The following is an 18,469-nucleotide window of genomic DNA, read 5'->3' on the forward strand; positions in this document are numbered from 1 at the left end:
GTCGCTGAGTCTTGACGTCACGTCGGAGCGCGTTCAAGACGTCACGGCGTCGTTGAGCCAGCGCGGGAAAATCGAAAGCGAGGGGCTGAGTCGGCGTCGCGGCAGTTGAGTGCGGTAGCTGTCTATCTTCGAGTCGCCGGGCCGACCCCAGCCTTTTCTTCTGGGGCCTCGCGCCTCGAACCTCGGTTTGCTCATCCGTCTCCTGTCGGGATAATCCCCACAGGTACCGCCCGGCGTCACTGAAATGACGAGATGAACTGAGAAGGGCTTTTATCTCCTAACTCTTCTGGAGGAGCCTGCCCTCCGGACGGCCCCAGTGCGGCCTCCGCCCCGCCCGCCAGCTGTCTCCCGAGGACTTGGTGCCGTGCGTGGTGTCGTGCGCGCCGTCCCCGCGCTCTTCGGCTCCAGGCCAGCGCTCTACGGCCGGAGCCACAGCGCCACTTCCGGTTTTCTGGTGGTTCCTTGAAGATAAGAGTCTCACAGACTCCTGCCCCGGCTAGCTTTGAACCGTGATCCTCAGACCTCAGCCTCCTGAGTAGCTAGGATGACAAGTGTGAGCCACCGGCGCCCGTCTAGAGAATAACTTTTGTTGTCTGATTTTACTTTAGGAAATAATTTAACTCAAAATGGTTTTCAAAAGAAGACTGTCAAGATCAAGTGGTAACGATACCCTGACAAAAGAGGAGTCCAGTAAGTTACCTAGCCATTCATTACTGTGTGTGTGGTCTCACATACACGAGGTAGTTGAAGAGATGAAAAGTTTGTTTTGCAGGTGCTTGCAGTTATAGGGATTTAATGGATAGAGGGGATTTGAGACTGGAGTTTTACCTCACGTTTCATGAATGACTGGAACATCCTCTGAGCCTGTCTTTCACACTAATAAGAAAAGTTAGTATTATAGACTTCATCTGTATATTATCTAGGGGCTGGGACACAGTGAAATGACAGTCCCTCCCCTTTAGTAAGCTTTTGGTCCCCTTTTAAAAAAGATTATGAATACTAGAATAGTTAAAGAGAAGGATATCAAAGTAAATACACCAGAGGCAAAGAACTAGTGCAAAGATAAGAATCTAATGGACTTTACTGCCCAGGGTGGATTTGAACCATGATTCTCAGATTTTAGCCTCCTGAGTGGCTAGGATTACAGGTTGAGCCACCAATGCCTGTTTCTTTTTTTCTTTTCTTTTTTCTTTCTTTCTTTCTTTCTTTCTTTCTTTCTTTCTTTCTTTCTTTTTTTTTTTTTTACCGTACACAGGAGTTACAATTACATGGGCAAGATGAGTACATTTCTTTTTTTTTTTTTTTTTTTTTGGGTCCGGTCATGGGGGCCTGAACTTTGGACCTGGGCGCTGTCCCTCAGCTCTTCAGCTCAAGGCTAGCACTCTACCACTTGAGCCACAGCACCACTTCCAGCTTTTTTCTTTTTTCTTATATGGTGCTGAGGAATCGAACCCAGGGCCTTTGGCATGCAAGGTATGTGCTCTACCACTGAGCCACCTTCCCAGCTCCCTGAGTACATTTCTTTTTTTTTTTTTTTTTAACCACTTCCCTTGCTTTCTCCTAGTTTTTCCTTCCTGTCCTCATCTACAGGTTGTTAGATCATTTTCAACATAGTGTCTAGTGTCTGTCCCTCCACTGAGTACATTTCTTATCAAGCATTTTTGCCTCCTCTTTTGTTTCCCCTGGCCTGTTTCTTCAAGGAAGACAGTGAGTGATCTTTTTTTCCACCTGCTTAAGGCTATTTATTGGGGAAAAAAAGATGAAAAAGAAAAAAAAAATTGGCTGGGATGGAGGCTCAGTGGTAGAGTGCTTGCCTTGCATGCATGAGGCCCTGGGTTTGATTCCTCAGCACCGCATAAACAGTAAAAGCCGGAAGTGGTGCTGTGGCTCAAGTGGTAGATTGCTAGCCTTAAGCTAAAGAGCTGAGGGACAGCGCCTAGGACTAGAGTTCTAAGCCCCACGACTGACAAAAAAAAAAGGAAAAAATAGAATTGTGAAGGAAAAAGAAAAGTTTTCTTCAAGAGTTTTCTTCAGGAGCCCTTTGTTACCTTATTTTAAGTTGAAAGCCTTAGGATAAAAACAGTGTGGATTTTGTACTCATACTTTTGATGCCAGAGAACCTGCTTCATCTTGTTTTTGTATATAGTTGAGTGATTTTAAACTTTGGTGTATCTCAGAATTATTGCTGGAAAAGTTTGCCCAAAATTCAGACTTTTAGGAATAAAGCCTAGAATATGCATTTTAATAAGCTTCTTAGTGGTTTGCAAACAGCAGCTTGAAGAAGACATTCATTTCCATTTCCATAGTTATTCTTGTTACCAAGCAATCCTGAGCTGCTGGCACATTTTGTATTCTTTGAGTGAAAAATTCAATTGAAGATAATTATTTGTTGATTGCTTAATTTATCTGTTTATTTGGAAGTCACATTTGTTGTCCACTGTTGGAAATAGTTCCTTCTATTGAAGCACCAGTTCTAGTTATATTCTTCAGAAATAACAGTTTTCATCATAGCGCTCTTATTCCTGAGGTTATATTTAATCTTTCTTTCTTTCTTTCTTTCTCTCTTTCTTTTTCTTTCTTTCTTTCTTTTTTGTCATCTTAAAAATTTTGCTTAGTCTCAGAAGACAAGATGCAGCCACTTACCAAAACAATAAAGAAATCTCATGCTCCCAATCAAGTTGAAGAAAATGACACTGTTTTTGTAAGACTTCTCAAGACATCAGGACTTATTCTTAAAACTGGACAGAATCAGAATCAACTGGGTAATTTTTTGTTATTTTATAAGTATTAACTTATTGTTATAAGTAATTTTATTATTACAAGTAACATAATTTTTGGGTATTGTGGTTTGAATTTAGTGCCCTGAACTTGCTAGGCAAGTCCTACCATTTAGGCTCAACACTTGATGCATTCCTCATTCCTTTTAGCTTTAGTTATATTTCAGGTAGTGTCTCAAGGCACCTTCAGACTTAAAAGCATTGTATCTCTCCCTCCTCTATAACTGAGATTACAGACATGAGCTACCATGACCAACTTTTTTTTTTTTTGGTTGGTTGTGGGGGCTAAACTCTGGGCCTGGGTGCTGTCCCTCAGCTCTTCAGCTCAAGGCTTGAGCCACTTGAGCCACAGTGCCACTTCTGGCCTTTTCTATTTATTTGGTACTGAGGAATTGAACCCAGGGCTTCATGCCTGCTAGGCAAGCACTCTATCACTAAGTCACTTTCCCAGCCCAATCACCAATATTTTTGTTTCTGTTGGTACTGGAGCTTGAACTCAGGACCTTTACATTGTCTCAACTTCTTTTTTTTTTTTTTTTTTTTTTTTTTTTTGCCGCTCCTGGGGCTTGAACTTGGGACTTGGGCTCTGTCCCTGAGCCTCTTTGTGCTCAAGGTAGTGTTCTACCACTTGAGCGACAGTGACACTGTTGGCTCTTTCTGAGTAGTTTATTGGCTATAAGAGTCTCATGGACTTTCCTGCCTGTGCTGATTTTGAGCCATGCACAATCCTTGTATCTCAGCCTCCTGAGTAGCTAAGATTACAGGTGTGAGCCACTGGTGCCCAGCTTGTGGCAGGTGTTTTTATGAATGCTTAGTGATCAATGGAGATGTTCCTCAGTGGTATATTGCCAGCCTTGAGTGAAAAAGTTACAGAAGCAGGACCTAGCCTTGAGTTCAAGCCTCATACAAGCACCAAAAAGAGGGAGAAAGAAGAAAGTTTAGTGCCTGTCTTCTATCAAAACTAAACCTTTTACTGAGGGTTTAGATGTTTGAGCTCTAAAATTAAGTTGAAAGTTTCAGTGGTGTCATCAGAAATGTAATTTTGTTGTTGTTGTTGTTGGTCATGTGGTTTGAACTCAGGGCCTAGCTTCTTCACTCAAGGTGAGTGCTCTACCACTTTGAGCCACAGTGCAGCTTCCAGATGGTTAACTGAATATAAGAGTCTTGCAAGCCTAGTGCCGGTGGCTCATGCCTGTATTCCTAGCTACTGAGGAGGCTGAGATCTGAGGATCTCGGTTCAAAGCCAGTCCGGGCAGGAAAGTCCGTAAGATTCTTATCTTCAATAAGCCACTAGAAAACCATAAATGGCGCTGTGGCTCAAGCGGTAGAGCGCTTGCCTTGAGCTGAAGAGCACAAGGACAGCGCCCAAGCCCAGAGTTCAAGCCCCACGACAAAAAAAAAAAAAAAAGAGTCTCGCAGTGCCAGCACCTGTGGCTCATGCCTATAATCATAGCTGCTCAGAAGGCTGAGATCTGAGGATTGTGGTTCAAAGCCAGTCCTGGCAGGAAAAGTGTCAGATTCTTATCTTCAATTAACATCCAGAAAACCGGAAGTGACACTGTGACTTAAAGTTCTTGAGTGCTAGCCTTAAGTGAAGAAACTTAGAGACAGTGCCCAGGCTTTGAGTTCAAGCACCACAACCAACAAAAAAAAGAAAAAAGAAAAAAAGAATCTCGCAGACTTTCCTGCTTGGGCTGGTTTTAAACAAACTTAACCCTCACTCTAGCTATGATTACAGGCATGAGCCACTGGCACCCAGCTAGAAATGTAAATCTATATGGAAGAAAACTGGTAGATGTTACAGTCTGGTGACCAGCTATCCTTCTTTCCTCATAGCTGTGGATCAAATAGTTTTTCAAAAGAAGCTCTTTCAGACCCTGAGGAAACATCCTTCTTATCCCAAAGTATGTATTTTCTTCATGCAGTCCTCTGTAATTAGGAATTTAAAGCCCCTGGGAGAAAGTTGAACAAGTTAGAATCATTTCTAGGTGACAGTACATGTTACACTAAAAATCGTATCCTTCTTTCCCCTCTCTCTCTTTTTAATGACAAAGCGAGGAGTTTAATAGAGAGGAAATGGTGGGCCTGAGCTAGAGGGCTCAAGAGCAGTCTTATCTTTTTCCTGTTTATTTTTTCATTCCACTTTGTTTACTTTTAAAATCTGTTCATTAAGGTAATAGAAGAATTTGTCAAGGGCCTGGAGTCTTACATTGAGGACAGTGAAAGTTTCAGGAACTGCCTTCTATCGTGTGAACGTCTGCAGGATGAAGAAGCCAGGTGTGGAGAGGCGGCACACAGTGACCCATTCTGTTTCAGTAATTGAGTTGGGATGGGAAAATTCAACTTTTTACCATTTCACTTTTGACTTATGATCTCTGTACCTCAAAGATTAAGCCTAACTTTAAAATGATTAAATTTGTAGCTCTAAGTCTAAGAACTAGAAGAATTTTTTTTAATAACATGTCTTAACCTATTGATAGAATTTCAGGTCTCTGCTTCTTCCTATTGTTAGTATTTCTTGTCTAACAAGATGACACTGAACATAACCTTTAAGGGTTGTATATTAAGTTTATGAACAAAAAATCATTACAAACATTAGAACAGGGAAAATTTGGAACCACCTATCGCTTTTTTACAGCATGAGTACATCTTATTCTAAGAGCCTCATTAAACTACTTCTGGGGATTGACATATTACAGGTAAGACTGCCATTTGCTTTGTGAATGTTTGATGGATGGGGTTTGGTGTGTAACCAACATAAGTGACTGGGTCCCAGGGTAGAGGCAGGCTCATTGGAGAGTTTGGGTGTTTTTTTGTTTGTTTGTTTAACGGGTCATGGGGCCTGAACTCTGGGACTGGGTGCTGTCCATCAGCTCTTCAGCTCAATGCTAGCGCTCTACCACTTGAGCCACAGTGCCACTTCTGGCTTTTTCTGCTTATGAGGTGCTGAGCAATTGAACCCAGGGCCTCATGTATGCAAGGCAAGCACTCTACCACTGAGCCACCTTCCCATCCCCTATGTGAAGATTCTTTTTTTTTTTTTTTTTTGTCGGTCGTGGGGCTTGAACTCTGGGCCTGGGCGCTGTCCCTCAGCTCTTCAGCTCAAGGCGAGCGCCCTACCACTTGAGCTACAGCGCCACTTCCGGTTTTCTGGTGGTTTATTGGAGATAGGAGTCTCATGGTCTCTCCTGCCCGGGCTGGCTTTGAACCGTGATCCTCAGATCTCAGCCTCCTGAGTAGCTAGGATTACAGGCGTGAGCCACCAGCGCCCGGCTTTATGTGAAGATTCTTATAACAGGATTTTTTGTGTGTTTTGAGTCCATCTAATGCCTAACTACTATGTCTTCTTTTTTAGCCTGCTATTATCAAAACTTTATTTGAAAAGTTACCAGAATTTCTTTTTGAAAAGTAAGTGGAGCTGTTTTCAAATATTCAAATGCTATTCTGAAAAGCTTGCTTAAAATATTGTTAGTCTCCTAGAATCATATATTTACTATGGTGCCAGGCTCATGTGTGACTACTGCAAGTTTATAGGGGTGTCTATTTGTGTAATTTCATCTCTTAATGATTTCATAAAGCTAACAAAATTATTGTTAAAATTAAGTAGCAAATTAAGTAGTACATAGGTTTATATATATGCACAGATGAGCCTTAGAAGGATACATGGTACACTGGCAATAATAGGTATTTCCAAGGAGGGGATTGACTGACTGGAGTGAGATATTTGCTGAACACTGTTCTTTCCTTTTCATTCTATTTTCTGTACTGGATTGGATTGTGTGTGTTTGTTTGTTTATAAGGTACTCTTGTTTATATGAACTCAGGACCTCTTGTTTGCTTGGCAGACAACCACTTGAGCTGTACCCCCATCTCCTTTTGCTTTATTTTTAGGATAATGTCTTGTTTTATGCCTGGATCAGAAGTGTTTGTAGTACTATTTTATGCCTGGATCAGGAGTGGCTGTGGCACTATTTTATGCTTACTACATACAGAAGATGATAGGTTCATGCCACCAAGCCCAGCTATTGGTTTTGCTGGTTCTAGGGTTGGAACTCAGAGCCTTATACTTGTTTGGCTTGCTAGCTCAGCTTGTGTTTTACCACTTGAGCCAGGCCTTCAGTGCAACTTTTTGCTGGCTAATTGTAGATTTTGTCTCATGGACTTTTCTGCTTGGGTTGTCTTCAAACCATGATTCTTCATATCTCAGCCTCTTGATTAGCCTAGTAATGTATGTGTACTCTACATATTGTTAAAAATTATGGTCAGGGAAAAAAGAAACAGCTTAATAGAAAGTACACAAAGATCATGAATAGAGTCCTCACAAATATAAGAACATCAACAATTAACATGTTCAGTTTTGCTAGCAAATACAGAAAAACTTAAAAGAATTGCATTTTTTCTACTAGCAGTCTTCTTTGCATATAATCCTCACCTATTGCTAATAAAGATGCAAAGCAGTTACTTATTCTGAAAAACAATAGGTTTTATGTATCTAAGCTTTAGTTTTAAGACTGGGATATAACTCAGTGGTGCTTTGCATCTCTAAGGCCCTAGGTTTGATCCAAAGCACTACCAAATGAAAAAGTTTGGTGAGGTGCCAGTGACTCGTGCCTATAATCCTAGCTACTAAGGAGTTGAGATCTGAGGATCATGGTTTGAAGCCAGTCTGGGCAGGAAAGTCCATGAGACTTTTTTGTGTGTGTGTGCTCGTCTTGGGGGTTGAATTTAGTGCCTTGTGATGGCTAGGCAAGCTCTCTTATCATTGAGCTACACTCTTAAATTCTTTTTGCTGTAGGTTTTAAAAAATGTTTTATTGTTTTTATAAAGGTGATGTACAGAGGGGTTATGTAAGTCAGGTAAAGAGTACATTTCTTTCTTTCTTTCTTTCTTTTTTTTGTCGGTCATGGGGGCTGAACTCTGGGCCAGGGCGCTGTCCTTCAGCTCTTCAGCTGAAGGCTAGCACCCTACCACTTGAGCCACAGTGCCACTTCTGGCTTTTTTTCCTGCTTATGTGGTGCTGAGGAATCAAACCCAGGGCCTCGTGCATGTGAGACAAGCACTCTACCACTGAGCCACCTCCCCAGCCTCCATTTTTTTCTTTACCTTTTTTTTTTTTTAGTCGTGGGTCTTGAACTCTGCGCCTGGGTGCTGTCCCTGAGCTGTTCAGCTTAAGGCAAGTGCTCTATCACTTGAGCCAAAGCACCACTACCTTTTTTTTTTTTTTTTTTGGTCAGTCATGGGGCCTGAACTCTAGACCTGGGTGCTGTCCCTGAGCTCTTCAGCTCCAGGCAAGCTCTCTACCATTTGAGCCACAGTGCCACTTCTGGTTTTCTGGTGGTTTATTGGAGATAAGAATCTCACGGACTTTTCCTGCCTGGGCTGGCTTGGAACCGCGGTCATCACATCTCAGCCTTCTGAGTAGCTAACATTGCAGAGGTGAGCCACCAGTGCCTTGACTGTCCTTTTTTTTTTTGTACTGGGGGTTGAACTTATGACCTTGCATTTGCTAGGCAAGGGTTTGCCACTGAGCTACATCCTAGCTTTAATTATATTAATTTTAAGTAATAATTCTGTAACTTCTGTTTTGTTTTCTCTCTACTTTCTCCTGGATGTTGACAATTCAGTACGTTTTCTTCTAGACATTTTCTCAAAGTAGTTAATCATAAATCTACTTCTTTTGGTAGGGCTTCCATGTTTCTAGCAAGTGACCCATACATAGCATGTGTGCTGTAAATATCAATTAAATAGGTATGATATTTTGAGAATGGTTATGCTTGTTTTGTAAGTCAGAAAAATTATGTTCCCAAGCTGGGGATGTAACTCAGTTGTAGAAACTCTGCTTAGGATGTGTGAGAGCCTAGGTTTAGTCCCCAGCACCAAAAAACAAAAATCAGAAAGGCTAAGTCCCTGCTCTTCTATTTTTCACATACAGACCAAATAGTGATGGGATCAGCATGCCTCGACTCATTATCAGTCAGCTGAAATGGCTTGACAGAATTGTGGATGGCCAGGTAGGCTTGGGGGCTATTACTTAAAGACTTCCATGTCAAATGTTTAGAATTTACAAAAGTTTTTTTTTTTAAAACAGAAAATTGCACCTTTCCATTTGTCTATTAGTTGTCTTTTCTCCCAGCTTTTATCATTTGAGAATCATGAGTATTTCATCTTTAAATTTCTTCAAAAAATAAACTAACATCATGCATGGTGGTGCATACCTATAAACTCAGCACCTGGAACACTGAGACAGGAGCATCAGAAGGCCAAACAAAGTCACTCTATCTCTTTTAAACAAAAACAACACTTGGTGACTCACACCTATAATCCTAGCTACTCAGGTGGCTGAGATCTGAGGATCATAGTTCAAAGCCAGCCTGGGCACACATCTCCAATTAACCACTCAAAAACTGGAAGTAGAGCTGTGGTTCAAAGTGGTAGAGTGCTAGGCTTAAGCAAAAGAGCTCAGGGACTGTGCCCTAGCCATGAGTTCAAGCCTCATGACCAACAAAAAGAAAAAAAAAGAAAAAGAGAAGCTTACTCAATAACATAAAGTTACTTTATAACATAAAGGTATTTATAGTATACATTTTATATAAAATAACAATATACACATAATTTAACATATTGCTATTTTATATAAAATAACAAAATACCTATAATTTAATATATAAATAATAAAAACTAAATATTACTTGCTTTCAAAATATAGAGATTATTATTTCTCAAAAGTAGTCAGATCCCAACTGTCTTACTTTACTGTAAGTGTTTTTTTTTGTTTGTTTGTTTTTTGCTTTTTTTTTTTTTTGTCTGTCATAGGGCTTGAACTCTGGGCCTGGGCGCTGTCCCTCAGCTCTTCAGCTCAAGGCTAGCACTCTACCACTTGAGCCACAGTGCCACTTCCGGTTTTCTGGTGGTTTATTGGAGATAGGAGTCTCACGGTCTCTCCTGCCGGGGCTGGCTTTGAACCGCGATCCTCAGATCTCAGCCTCCTTAGTAGCTAGGATTACTGGCGTGAGCCACAGGCGCCTGGCGCAAGTGTTTTAATTTAATTGCATATGAAGGAAAATTATAGGAAGTTTTTCCAGTTATGAATTCATTACTTAAACCCCTTGGTAAGTTGAATCTATTTGAACCAAGTACTTGAACTTGAGGTCTTCTTTTCAGTTGTTCTTTTTTTTTTTTTTTTTTTAACCAGTACTGGGGCTTGAATTCAGGGATTAGGCACTGTCCCTTAGCTTTTGCTCAAGGCTAGCACTCTACCCCTTGAGCCACAGCACCACTTCCAACTTTTTTCTATTTATGGGGTCCTGAGGAATTGAACCTAGGGCTTCATGTACGCTAGGCAAGCACTCTATCACTAAACCACATTCCCAGCCCTTTTCAGTTGTTCTTAAAACCATTCTTTTAATTTTAGTAGAAATTCCAAGTTGAAAGTTGGAAAGAACGTGAGTTTTGGTCTTATCTGGGCTGGGATGTGCCACTTAGCTATAGATCCTGAGTAACTGGTATTCCCACATTTTGAAGATGGGGATATCCAAGCTCCATAGTTGTGAAGACTAATGAAATAATGTATATAGCACAAGTATTAGATAATGAGCCATCTATCCTATTATTTATATATGCTTGTTTAGATTTTTTTTTTGTGCCACTTGTCTGTTAAGTTTAGAACTTGCTGTCATTATATTGTATGTATGAAAATTTCAGCTCGGAGTAGCTATTGGGCCATTTCTCATAATGTCTTCCATCACAGGACCTCACCATGAAAATCATGCAGCTGATTAGCATTGCTCCAGTCCCTCTACAACAGGACTTTGTCACCAGCCTTCCTGAGATCTTGGGGGATGCCCAGCATGCTGATGTAGCGAATGAACTCAGGTGAGTAAGCACTGCTGTATTATCTCAGTGAAGTGTCCAACAAGGTAGCTTTTGCACTGTGGTGTGAAGTGGTGATGTGGTCCTTCCCATATAAAAAGACTCTGGTATACCTACCTCCTTTTCATAGTTAGGGAATGAGATTTAACTTGTTTTTCTTTCTTTTATTTGCTGGTACTGGATTTGAATGCAGGTTCTTGTGCTTTCCAGGCAGGAGCTTGTACTTCTGATCCACACCTCCGGCTCCTGTTTATACTGATTATTATTATATTTTTTCTTTTGTCTGTTACGAGGCTTCAACTTACGGCTTGGTGCTGTCCTTAAGCTCTTTTCTTCAAGGCTAGCGCTTTACCACTTGAGCCACAGTGCTACTTCCAGTTTTCTGGTGGCTATTTGGCAAACAATGTCTCATGGACTTTCCTTCCCAGACTGACTTTGAGCCATGTGATCCTCAGATCTCAGCCTCTTGAGTAGCTATGATTATAGGCATGAGCCACTGGCGCACACACAAATTTCATTTGGGCAATGGTGGCTCATGCCTGTAATCTTAGCTACTCAGGAGGTTGAGATCTGAGGATCATGGTTTAAAACTAGTCAGGCAGGAAAGTTCATGAGACTTGTTTTTTGGGGGGTGGGGGATCAGTCATGGGGCCTGAACTCTGAGCCTGGGCACTGTCCCTCAGCTCTTCAGCTCAAGGCTAACGCTCTACCACTTGAGCCACAGTGCGACTTCTGGCTTTTTTTCTGCTTATGTGGTGCTGAGGACTCGAACCCAGGGCCTCATGCATGTAAAGCAAGCACTCTACCACTGAGCCGCCTTCCCAGCCCAATGAGACTCTTAACTATTCCTAAAAATGCTGAAAGTGGAGTTGTGTCTCAAGTGGTAGAATGCTAGCCTTGAGCAAAATGACAAAAATCTCAGGGACAGCACTCAGGCCCTGTGTTCAAGCCCTAGGATCAGTACTAGAATAAAATAAAGGGGCGAGGGAAGAATCGGGTAGGGGGAGGGGGGAAGAATGGGAAGGGATGGGAAGGGGAAACAAAGAGGAGGCAACAATGCTTGATAAGAAATGTACTCATTGGGGCTGGGAAGGTGGCTCAGTGGTAGAGCGCTTGCCTTGCATGCCTGAGGGCCCTGGGTTTGATTCCTCAGCACCACATAAGCAGGAAAAAAAAGCCGGAAGTGGCGCTGTGGCTCAAGTGGTAGAGCGCTAGCTTTGAGCTGAAGAGCTGAGGGACAGCACCCAGGCCCAGAATTCAGGCTCACGACCGGACCCCCCTCCCCCCCCAAAAAAAAAATGTATTCGTTATCTTGCCCATGTAATTGTAACTCCTCTGTACTGTATTCTCACAAAAAATTTTTTTAAAGTAAATAAAATAAAATAAAGAACCAAACAAACAAAAAAAAACAACTCAGGAAGGGTATGTATCAAGTTAAACAGTAGTGACCTCAGTAGTAAGGATAGTGAAGGAGGGATTGATTCTCATGTCTACTTTAGTTCTTCTGATGATTGGAATTTTTATAAGCATGTATTATGTTTACCATAAGACTTTTGTTTCTTTTTGTACTGGGACTTGAACTTTGGGCCTCACTCTCTCCCTCTCATTTTTCACATTTTTCACTCATAGATGGCACTCTACCACTTGAACCACACCTCTACTTGCAGCTTTTTGCTAGTTTGAAATAAGAGAGTCTCTGAGATTTGTCTTCCCTAGTGGCTGTAAACTGTAATTCTGTTTTTTTTGGTAGCTGTAATTACAGGCATAAGCCACTGGCATCTGGCATGCAGATAATTTTTAATTAAAATATTATATATAGTAATGAAGTAGGAGATAAACAGTTCATTTTATGTATCTATAGATTCCATTTTTACATCCAACCTATTACAGATCAAAGATAGCTAGTGGGTCACACTTGTCATCTTAGTGACTTAGGAGGCTGAGGTCTAAGGACTACGATTCTAAGCCAGCCTGGGTAAGAAAGTCTGTGAGTCTTTTATCTCCAATTAAATATCAGAAAACCAGAAGTAGAGCTGTGGCTCAAAGTCGTAGAGTGCTGGCCTTGAGCAAAATTGCTCAGAGATGGTGTGCAGGCCCTGAGTTCAAGCCCCATGACTGACAAAAAAATTTCATTCATAACATGTACAGACATTTCTTGTCCCTCCCTAAATTGTAAAGTATAATAAGTATTTGTCCAGTGTTTACATTGTATTAAATATTATAAATATTCTAGAGGTGGTTTGAAGTATTCTAGAGGAAGTGCAAAGTCATGCTGGGTTTGTAAGTCATATTCAAATAACCATACCATTTTATATGGTGGACTTGTATATCTGAAGATTTTGGTATCCATGGGACCTGGAACCTAGTCTCTACATATATTAAGAGATAACTATGCATCTCTCTTCCCACACCAGTGAGTGGTCTTTTCAAGTCATTATTTGCCTTTTGTATGTAAACCATTAGACAGTTTTTCTTTTTCTACTGTTCACAGTGACCTGCTGATGGAGAACACTACTCCACTTACTGTCCCAATCCTGGATGTTCTTTCCAGCCTCCGACTTGACACAAATTTCCTGTCTAAGGTAGGAAAGACTCTGCTTTCCAGAAATGGCACACACCTTTCTGACCTTTTGGAACCAGTCTATGTTAATTGGCCATCAACTTGGGAAAAATCATATATAGTGAAAACAGCTTTTTGAAGTATAGTCAGTGTTCAGTGAATCTCATTATTTTTTTTGGCCCAGTCCTTGGGCTTGAACTTAGAACCTGAGCAATGTCCTTGAGCTTCTTTTTTTGTTGGTGATGGGGCTTTAACTCAGGGCCTGGGTACTGTCCCTGAGCTCTTTTGCTCAACACTAGTGCTCTCCACTTCTGGTTTTTTGGTGGTTAATTGGAGATGAGAGTCTCATAGACTTTGTTACCAGGACTGGCTGTGAACCATGTTCCTCAGATCTCAGCCTCCTGAGTAGCTAGGATTATAGGCATGAGGCACCAGTACCTTGCTTGTCCCTGAACTTTTGTGATCAAGATGAAATCTACTACTTTGAGACATAGCTCCATTTTTGGCTTTTTAGCAGTTAATAAGAATCTCACAGATTTTCCTGCCTGGGCTGGCTTTGTACCACAATCCTCAGATCTCAGCCTCCTGAGTAGCTAGTATTACAGACGAGTACCAGTGCCTGGCTTTCAATGAATCTCACTATGTGCATATTATAATGGATTCACTGTTTTGTGTGTGTGTGTGTGTGTGTGTGTGCACGCGCGTGCATACATGTATAAATTTATTCTGAGACTGGAACTCAACATCTTGCTCTTGCTTGGCTTTTTCACTCATAGCAGGGCTTTCTACAACTTGAGCCACATCTCAGTTCCAGCTTTTGCTGGTTATTTGGAGATAAGAATCTCTTAGATTTGTCTGCTTGGGCTGGCTTTGTTTTTTGGTTTTTGGTTTTTTTTTTCGGGCGTGGGGTTTGAACTCTGGGCTTGGGCACTGTCCCTCAGCTTTTCAGCTCAAGGTGAGTACTCTACCACTTGAGCCACAGCGGCACTTCCGGTTTTCTACTGGTTTATTGGAGATAAGAGTCTCACGGACTTTCCTGCCCGGGCTGGCTTTGAACCGTGATCCTCAGATCTCAGCCTCCTGAGTAGCTAAGATTACAGGCGTGAGCCACCAATGCCCAGCTCAATGCTTGGCTGGCTTTGAACCATGATTCTCAGATCTCATCTTTCTGAGTAGATGGAAATAGAGGCGTGAGCCACTTACATTTAGCCAATTTTTCTAATTTTAACTAACAAGTCATGCTGGTTAAAGTAATGACATGAAAAGGTTTTCTTTTTTCTTCCTCACCCTATCTATCCCCTCAAGTTACCTGGTTCCATTTTTACATATGTACATTGAATATTATGAATGTGTTCACTTTCCATTGAAAGAAGTTCTTTGTGCTTTTTTATGTTTAGATACGGCGGTTGGTGATGGGTAAACTGTCATCTCTCAGACTGGATGATTTACCTGTGATAATGAAGTTTATTCTTCATTCTGCAACAGCCACCAATGCACTTGAGGTATTCTATTATTTCCCACCAAGTCTATATAAAGAAATATACTGGGGCTGGGAAGGTGGCTCAGTGGTAGGGTACTTGCCTTGCATGCATGAGGCCCTGGGTTCGATTCCTCAGCACCACATAAGCAGAAAAAGCCGGAAGTGGTGCTGTGGCTCAAGTGGTAGAGCGCTAGCCTTGAGGCTGAAGAGCTGAGGGACAGCGCCCAGGTCTAGCGTTCAGGCCCCATGACTGACAAAAAAAAAAAAAAAAAAATCAGGATAAATTACTAGTCTAAATTGTTCTTCTCTGCCCCCAGACTAATTGATAATGCTGATCGTTGCAGACACATTGAGGAAAGGACTGGAGCCACTAGTCAGATTATTCTTTTAAGCTGCTTTAGTTGTATTTACTTTTTTTTTTTGGTCGGTCGTGGGACTTGAACTCTGGGCTTGGGCACTGTCCCTGTGCTTTTCAGCTCAAGGCGAGTGCTCGACCGCTCAACCTCTTGTGCCACTTCCGGTTTTCTAGTGGTTTATTGGAGATAAGATTCTCATGGTCTTTCCTGCCCGGGCTGGCTTTGAACCATGATCCTCAGATCTCAGCCTCCTGAGTAGTTAGGATTATAGGCGTGAGCCACCAGCGCCTGGCTTGTATTTACTATTTTTGTGTATTAGTGTCTAAGGAAATCTGGGATTCTGGGATGACATACTCTATTTGGCGTTAACTTGTCTTATTAACCTGCTCTCAAATTTCTCAGCCTGGCATTAAAATTTTTTTCTTCCTCAGTCTTTCAGGAGTTACTATGGTTCTGTTAGGAGAGTTTGCAGGACACATGACTAATACTTAGTTTTGTAGGTAATTACTGAACTTCGGAAGAAGTTTGACCTGCACCACTTTATGTTGCCGTCACAGTTTCTTGCCTCCCAAAACAAGTTGAAAAGTAAAGGAGGAGCAAGGTACAGTTTTTTGACAGTTGCCATTCTTTTTCCTGCATAGACAAATGTTTTCTGATGTGGGTCCTAAAGTCAGGATCGTTAGTGCTTACTACTCAGAACTATGAATGCTAGCAGTAATTATTACATTCACATACAGTACTGTGCTAATCTTTACGGTGTGTGTCAGACTTGAATGCATGTACTTGGGCTCCTACTTGGCTTTTGATTTATGGCTGACACTATCACTTATCACTTGAGTCATGCCTCCAGTTCCGATGTCTATGTAAAGCTTTATTAGTCAGAATAATCCTAGATAGACTACAAGTTGTGGTGGTGGTGGTGGTGGTGGTGGTGGTGGTGGTGTGTGTGGTGGTGGTGGTGGTGGTGGTGTGTGTGGTGGTGTGTGTGGTGTGTGGTGTGTGGTGTGTGGTGTGTGTGGTGTGTGTTGTGTGTGTTGTGTGTTGTGTGTGTTGTGTTCTGATCCTGGGGATTGTACTCCAGGCCTTGCTGCCTGTGCTTCTCTGCTTCTCTGCTGGAGGATAGCACTCTACCATTTGAGCCACAGCTCTACTTCCAGCTTTTTGATAGTTTGTTGGAGGTAAGGTTTCCTGGATGTTTTTACCTGGGGTGGCTCTGAACCTCAATCTTCAGATCCTAGCCTCCTGGCTAGCTAGGATTACACACATGACCCACCAGCCTCCAGCTGCAATATGTTAATTATTGGACATATGATGTTGAGATTTACTCCAGGGTATGTGGCTACTAAGCAGGAACCCAGATCCTAAAAGTTCTTCTCTGGTAAGGGAAAGATACAATTTTCCTTCAATTTTTAGTTCTTCAGGAAGCCAAGAAAGCACCAGTAAAGACTGTATCGTTCTTCTCTTTGATGTAATAAAGTCAGCAGTTAGATATGACAAAACCATTTCAGAAGCCTGGATTAAGGTGAGTAAGATCTTTGGAACTTTGAGTATCATGGGGAAAATGAATGTCAATTATTGTCAGTTGTATAAGTCCTGAGGCTTGAACTCATTGCCTGGGTGCTGTCCCTGAGCTTTTTTGCTCAAAGCTAGTGCTCTACCTCTTGAGTCACAACTCCTAAAAATCATTCAAATATAAGGGCTAGATGATTGATAGGTAAATGTGGACTCTCAGATAAGAAAACAGAGCATGCAGAGTTAGGCATGTTCCACTGATGTTTGGTAATATTATTGTCACCCTTGTTTTTTTTAGGCAATTGAAAGCATTGCCTCAGTGGCTGAACACAAGGTAATTACAGTCTTGTACTATGAATTTAAAATATTATAGCCAAAGTAGTGACATTGTGTAGTGACACGACAGTCATCCTTCAGTACTTTCCATAGCTGCTCTACTAAATATTGGCTGGGATGATGATCTAAAGGGTAACTTTCCAAATAACCAGTTCTTTTAATTAATTTTAGTAATTAGATGAGCCTCCAATATTTAGAAGAAATAGGAAAATCCTAGACCCATCATTCCTACATGGTCTATGGCAGGTTCCTGTGTCTGTCTGCCCTTCCTTCCATCTGGCAGGAAGTATTGTCCAGATAAGAACTTTCTGTGGGCTGGGAAGTTGGCTCAGTGGTAAAGTGCTTGCCTTGCATGCTCAAGGCCCTGGGTTTGATTCCTCAGCACCACGTAAGAAAAAAGCAAAAAGCCGGAAGTGGCGATGTGGCTCAAGTGGTAGAGCGCTAGTCTTGAGCTGAAGAGCTGAGGGACAGCGCCCAGGCCCAGAGTTCAGGCCCCACGACCGGACCCAAAACAAAAACAAAAACAAAAAACAAACAAACAAAAAAGAACATTCTGTGTGTCACTGCAATTTCTCCCTGGAGGCCTGTATGCTCTGTATTATCAATGAAATGCTACTGGAAAACCTTCCCCCCAACCTTTTTTTCCCCCCAGTACATGGGGTTTTGAACTTATAGCCTTCCACTTGTTTGGCTGACACTCTTACCATTTGAGTCAATGCCTCTAACCCTTATTGTTTTCTTATGATAAATCTGAAGCGATCCAGAATTATTCCTATAATATCACTTTTATATTTCCAGTAATTTTCTTTTTCTTCCTCCTCCCCCTCCTCTTCCTCTTCTTCTTCCTCTTCTTTTTTGTCAGTCAGGGGGCTTGAACTCTGGGCCTGGGTGCTGTCCCTGAGCCCTTCAGCTCAAGGTGAGCGCTCTACCACTTGAGCCACAGTGCCACTTCCACTTTTCTGGTGGTTACTTGTAGATAAGAGTCTCACAGACTTTACTGTCTGGGCTGGCTTTGAACCTTGATCTTCAGAGCTTAGACTCCTGAGTAGCTAGGATTACAGGCGTGAGCCACTGGCACCTAGCAGTGTTTTCTTCTTTTAATAAATTAATTTGTGTGTGTGTGGTAGTAGGTACTGGAACTTCTAGGTTTTGCAGTTTAGCTCAGTTTCTTTTAGTTCATAGCTAGCACTGTACCACTGAAGCTACATTTCCACATCTGGATTTCTGGTTAATTGGAGATAAGTCTCAAGAAGTATTTCTATAGCCTGGTGCTGCTGGCTCACACCTATAATCCTAGATTCTCAGGATGCTGAAATCTGAAGATCAACGTTCACAACCAGCCTAGCCTAGAAAGTCTGTGAGACTCTTATCTCTAGTTAACCACTAAAAGCCACAAGTAGAGCTGTGGCTCAAGTGTGGTGCCCAGGCTCTGGGTTCAAGCCCTAAGGTCACATACAAGAAAAAACGTTTTCTTGGTCTGGATTTGAACCTTGATTCTCAGATTTCAGCCTCTTGATTAACTAGGTATGTGCCACAGATATGAGCCACTTCCAATTTAAAAAAAAAATACTGTTATTAT

General features: G+C 41.8%; 1 protein-coding gene across 2 annotated transcripts in view; it reads left to right on the top strand.

The window, feature by feature from the left end:
* The first annotated feature begins 7 nt into the window (after nt 1-7).
* LOC138822692 (Fanconi anemia group D2 protein-like) overlaps nt 8-18,469 on the top strand; it is a 68,646-nt gene continuing 50,184 nt past the window's right edge. Inside the window, exons 1-14 of one of the 2 annotated variants that reach the window (XM_070015528.1) lie at nt 8-223; nt 609-690; nt 2,616-2,762; nt 4,614-4,681; nt 4,951-5,054; nt 5,416-5,476; nt 6,133-6,185; nt 8,710-8,788; nt 10,525-10,649; nt 13,138-13,228; nt 14,604-14,708; nt 15,543-15,643; nt 16,456-16,564; nt 16,853-16,888. In XM_070015528.1, coding sequence (XP_069871629.1) covers nt 627-690; nt 2,616-2,762; nt 4,614-4,681; nt 4,951-5,054; nt 5,416-5,476; nt 6,133-6,185; nt 8,710-8,788; nt 10,525-10,649; nt 13,138-13,228; nt 14,604-14,708; nt 15,543-15,643; nt 16,456-16,564; nt 16,853-16,888 — 1,143 coding nt within the window. In that variant the 5' untranslated portion in view covers nt 8-223; nt 609-626. Of the gene's footprint in view, nt 224-522; nt 691-2,615; nt 2,763-4,613; nt 4,682-4,950; nt 5,055-5,415; nt 5,477-6,132; nt 6,186-8,709; nt 8,789-10,524; nt 10,650-13,137; nt 13,229-14,603; nt 14,709-15,542; nt 15,644-16,455; nt 16,565-16,852; nt 16,889-18,469 lie in introns of those variants that run through there. The other variant, XM_070015529.1, reaches the window with a different exon arrangement.

This window comes from Dipodomys merriami, unplaced genomic scaffold (genome assembly GCF_024711535.1).
Source record: "Dipodomys merriami isolate MVZ:Mamm:240054 unplaced genomic scaffold, mDipMer1.0.p SCAF_114, whole genome shotgun sequence".
Lineage (NCBI taxonomy): Eukaryota > Metazoa > Chordata > Mammalia > Rodentia > Heteromyidae > Dipodomys > Dipodomys merriami.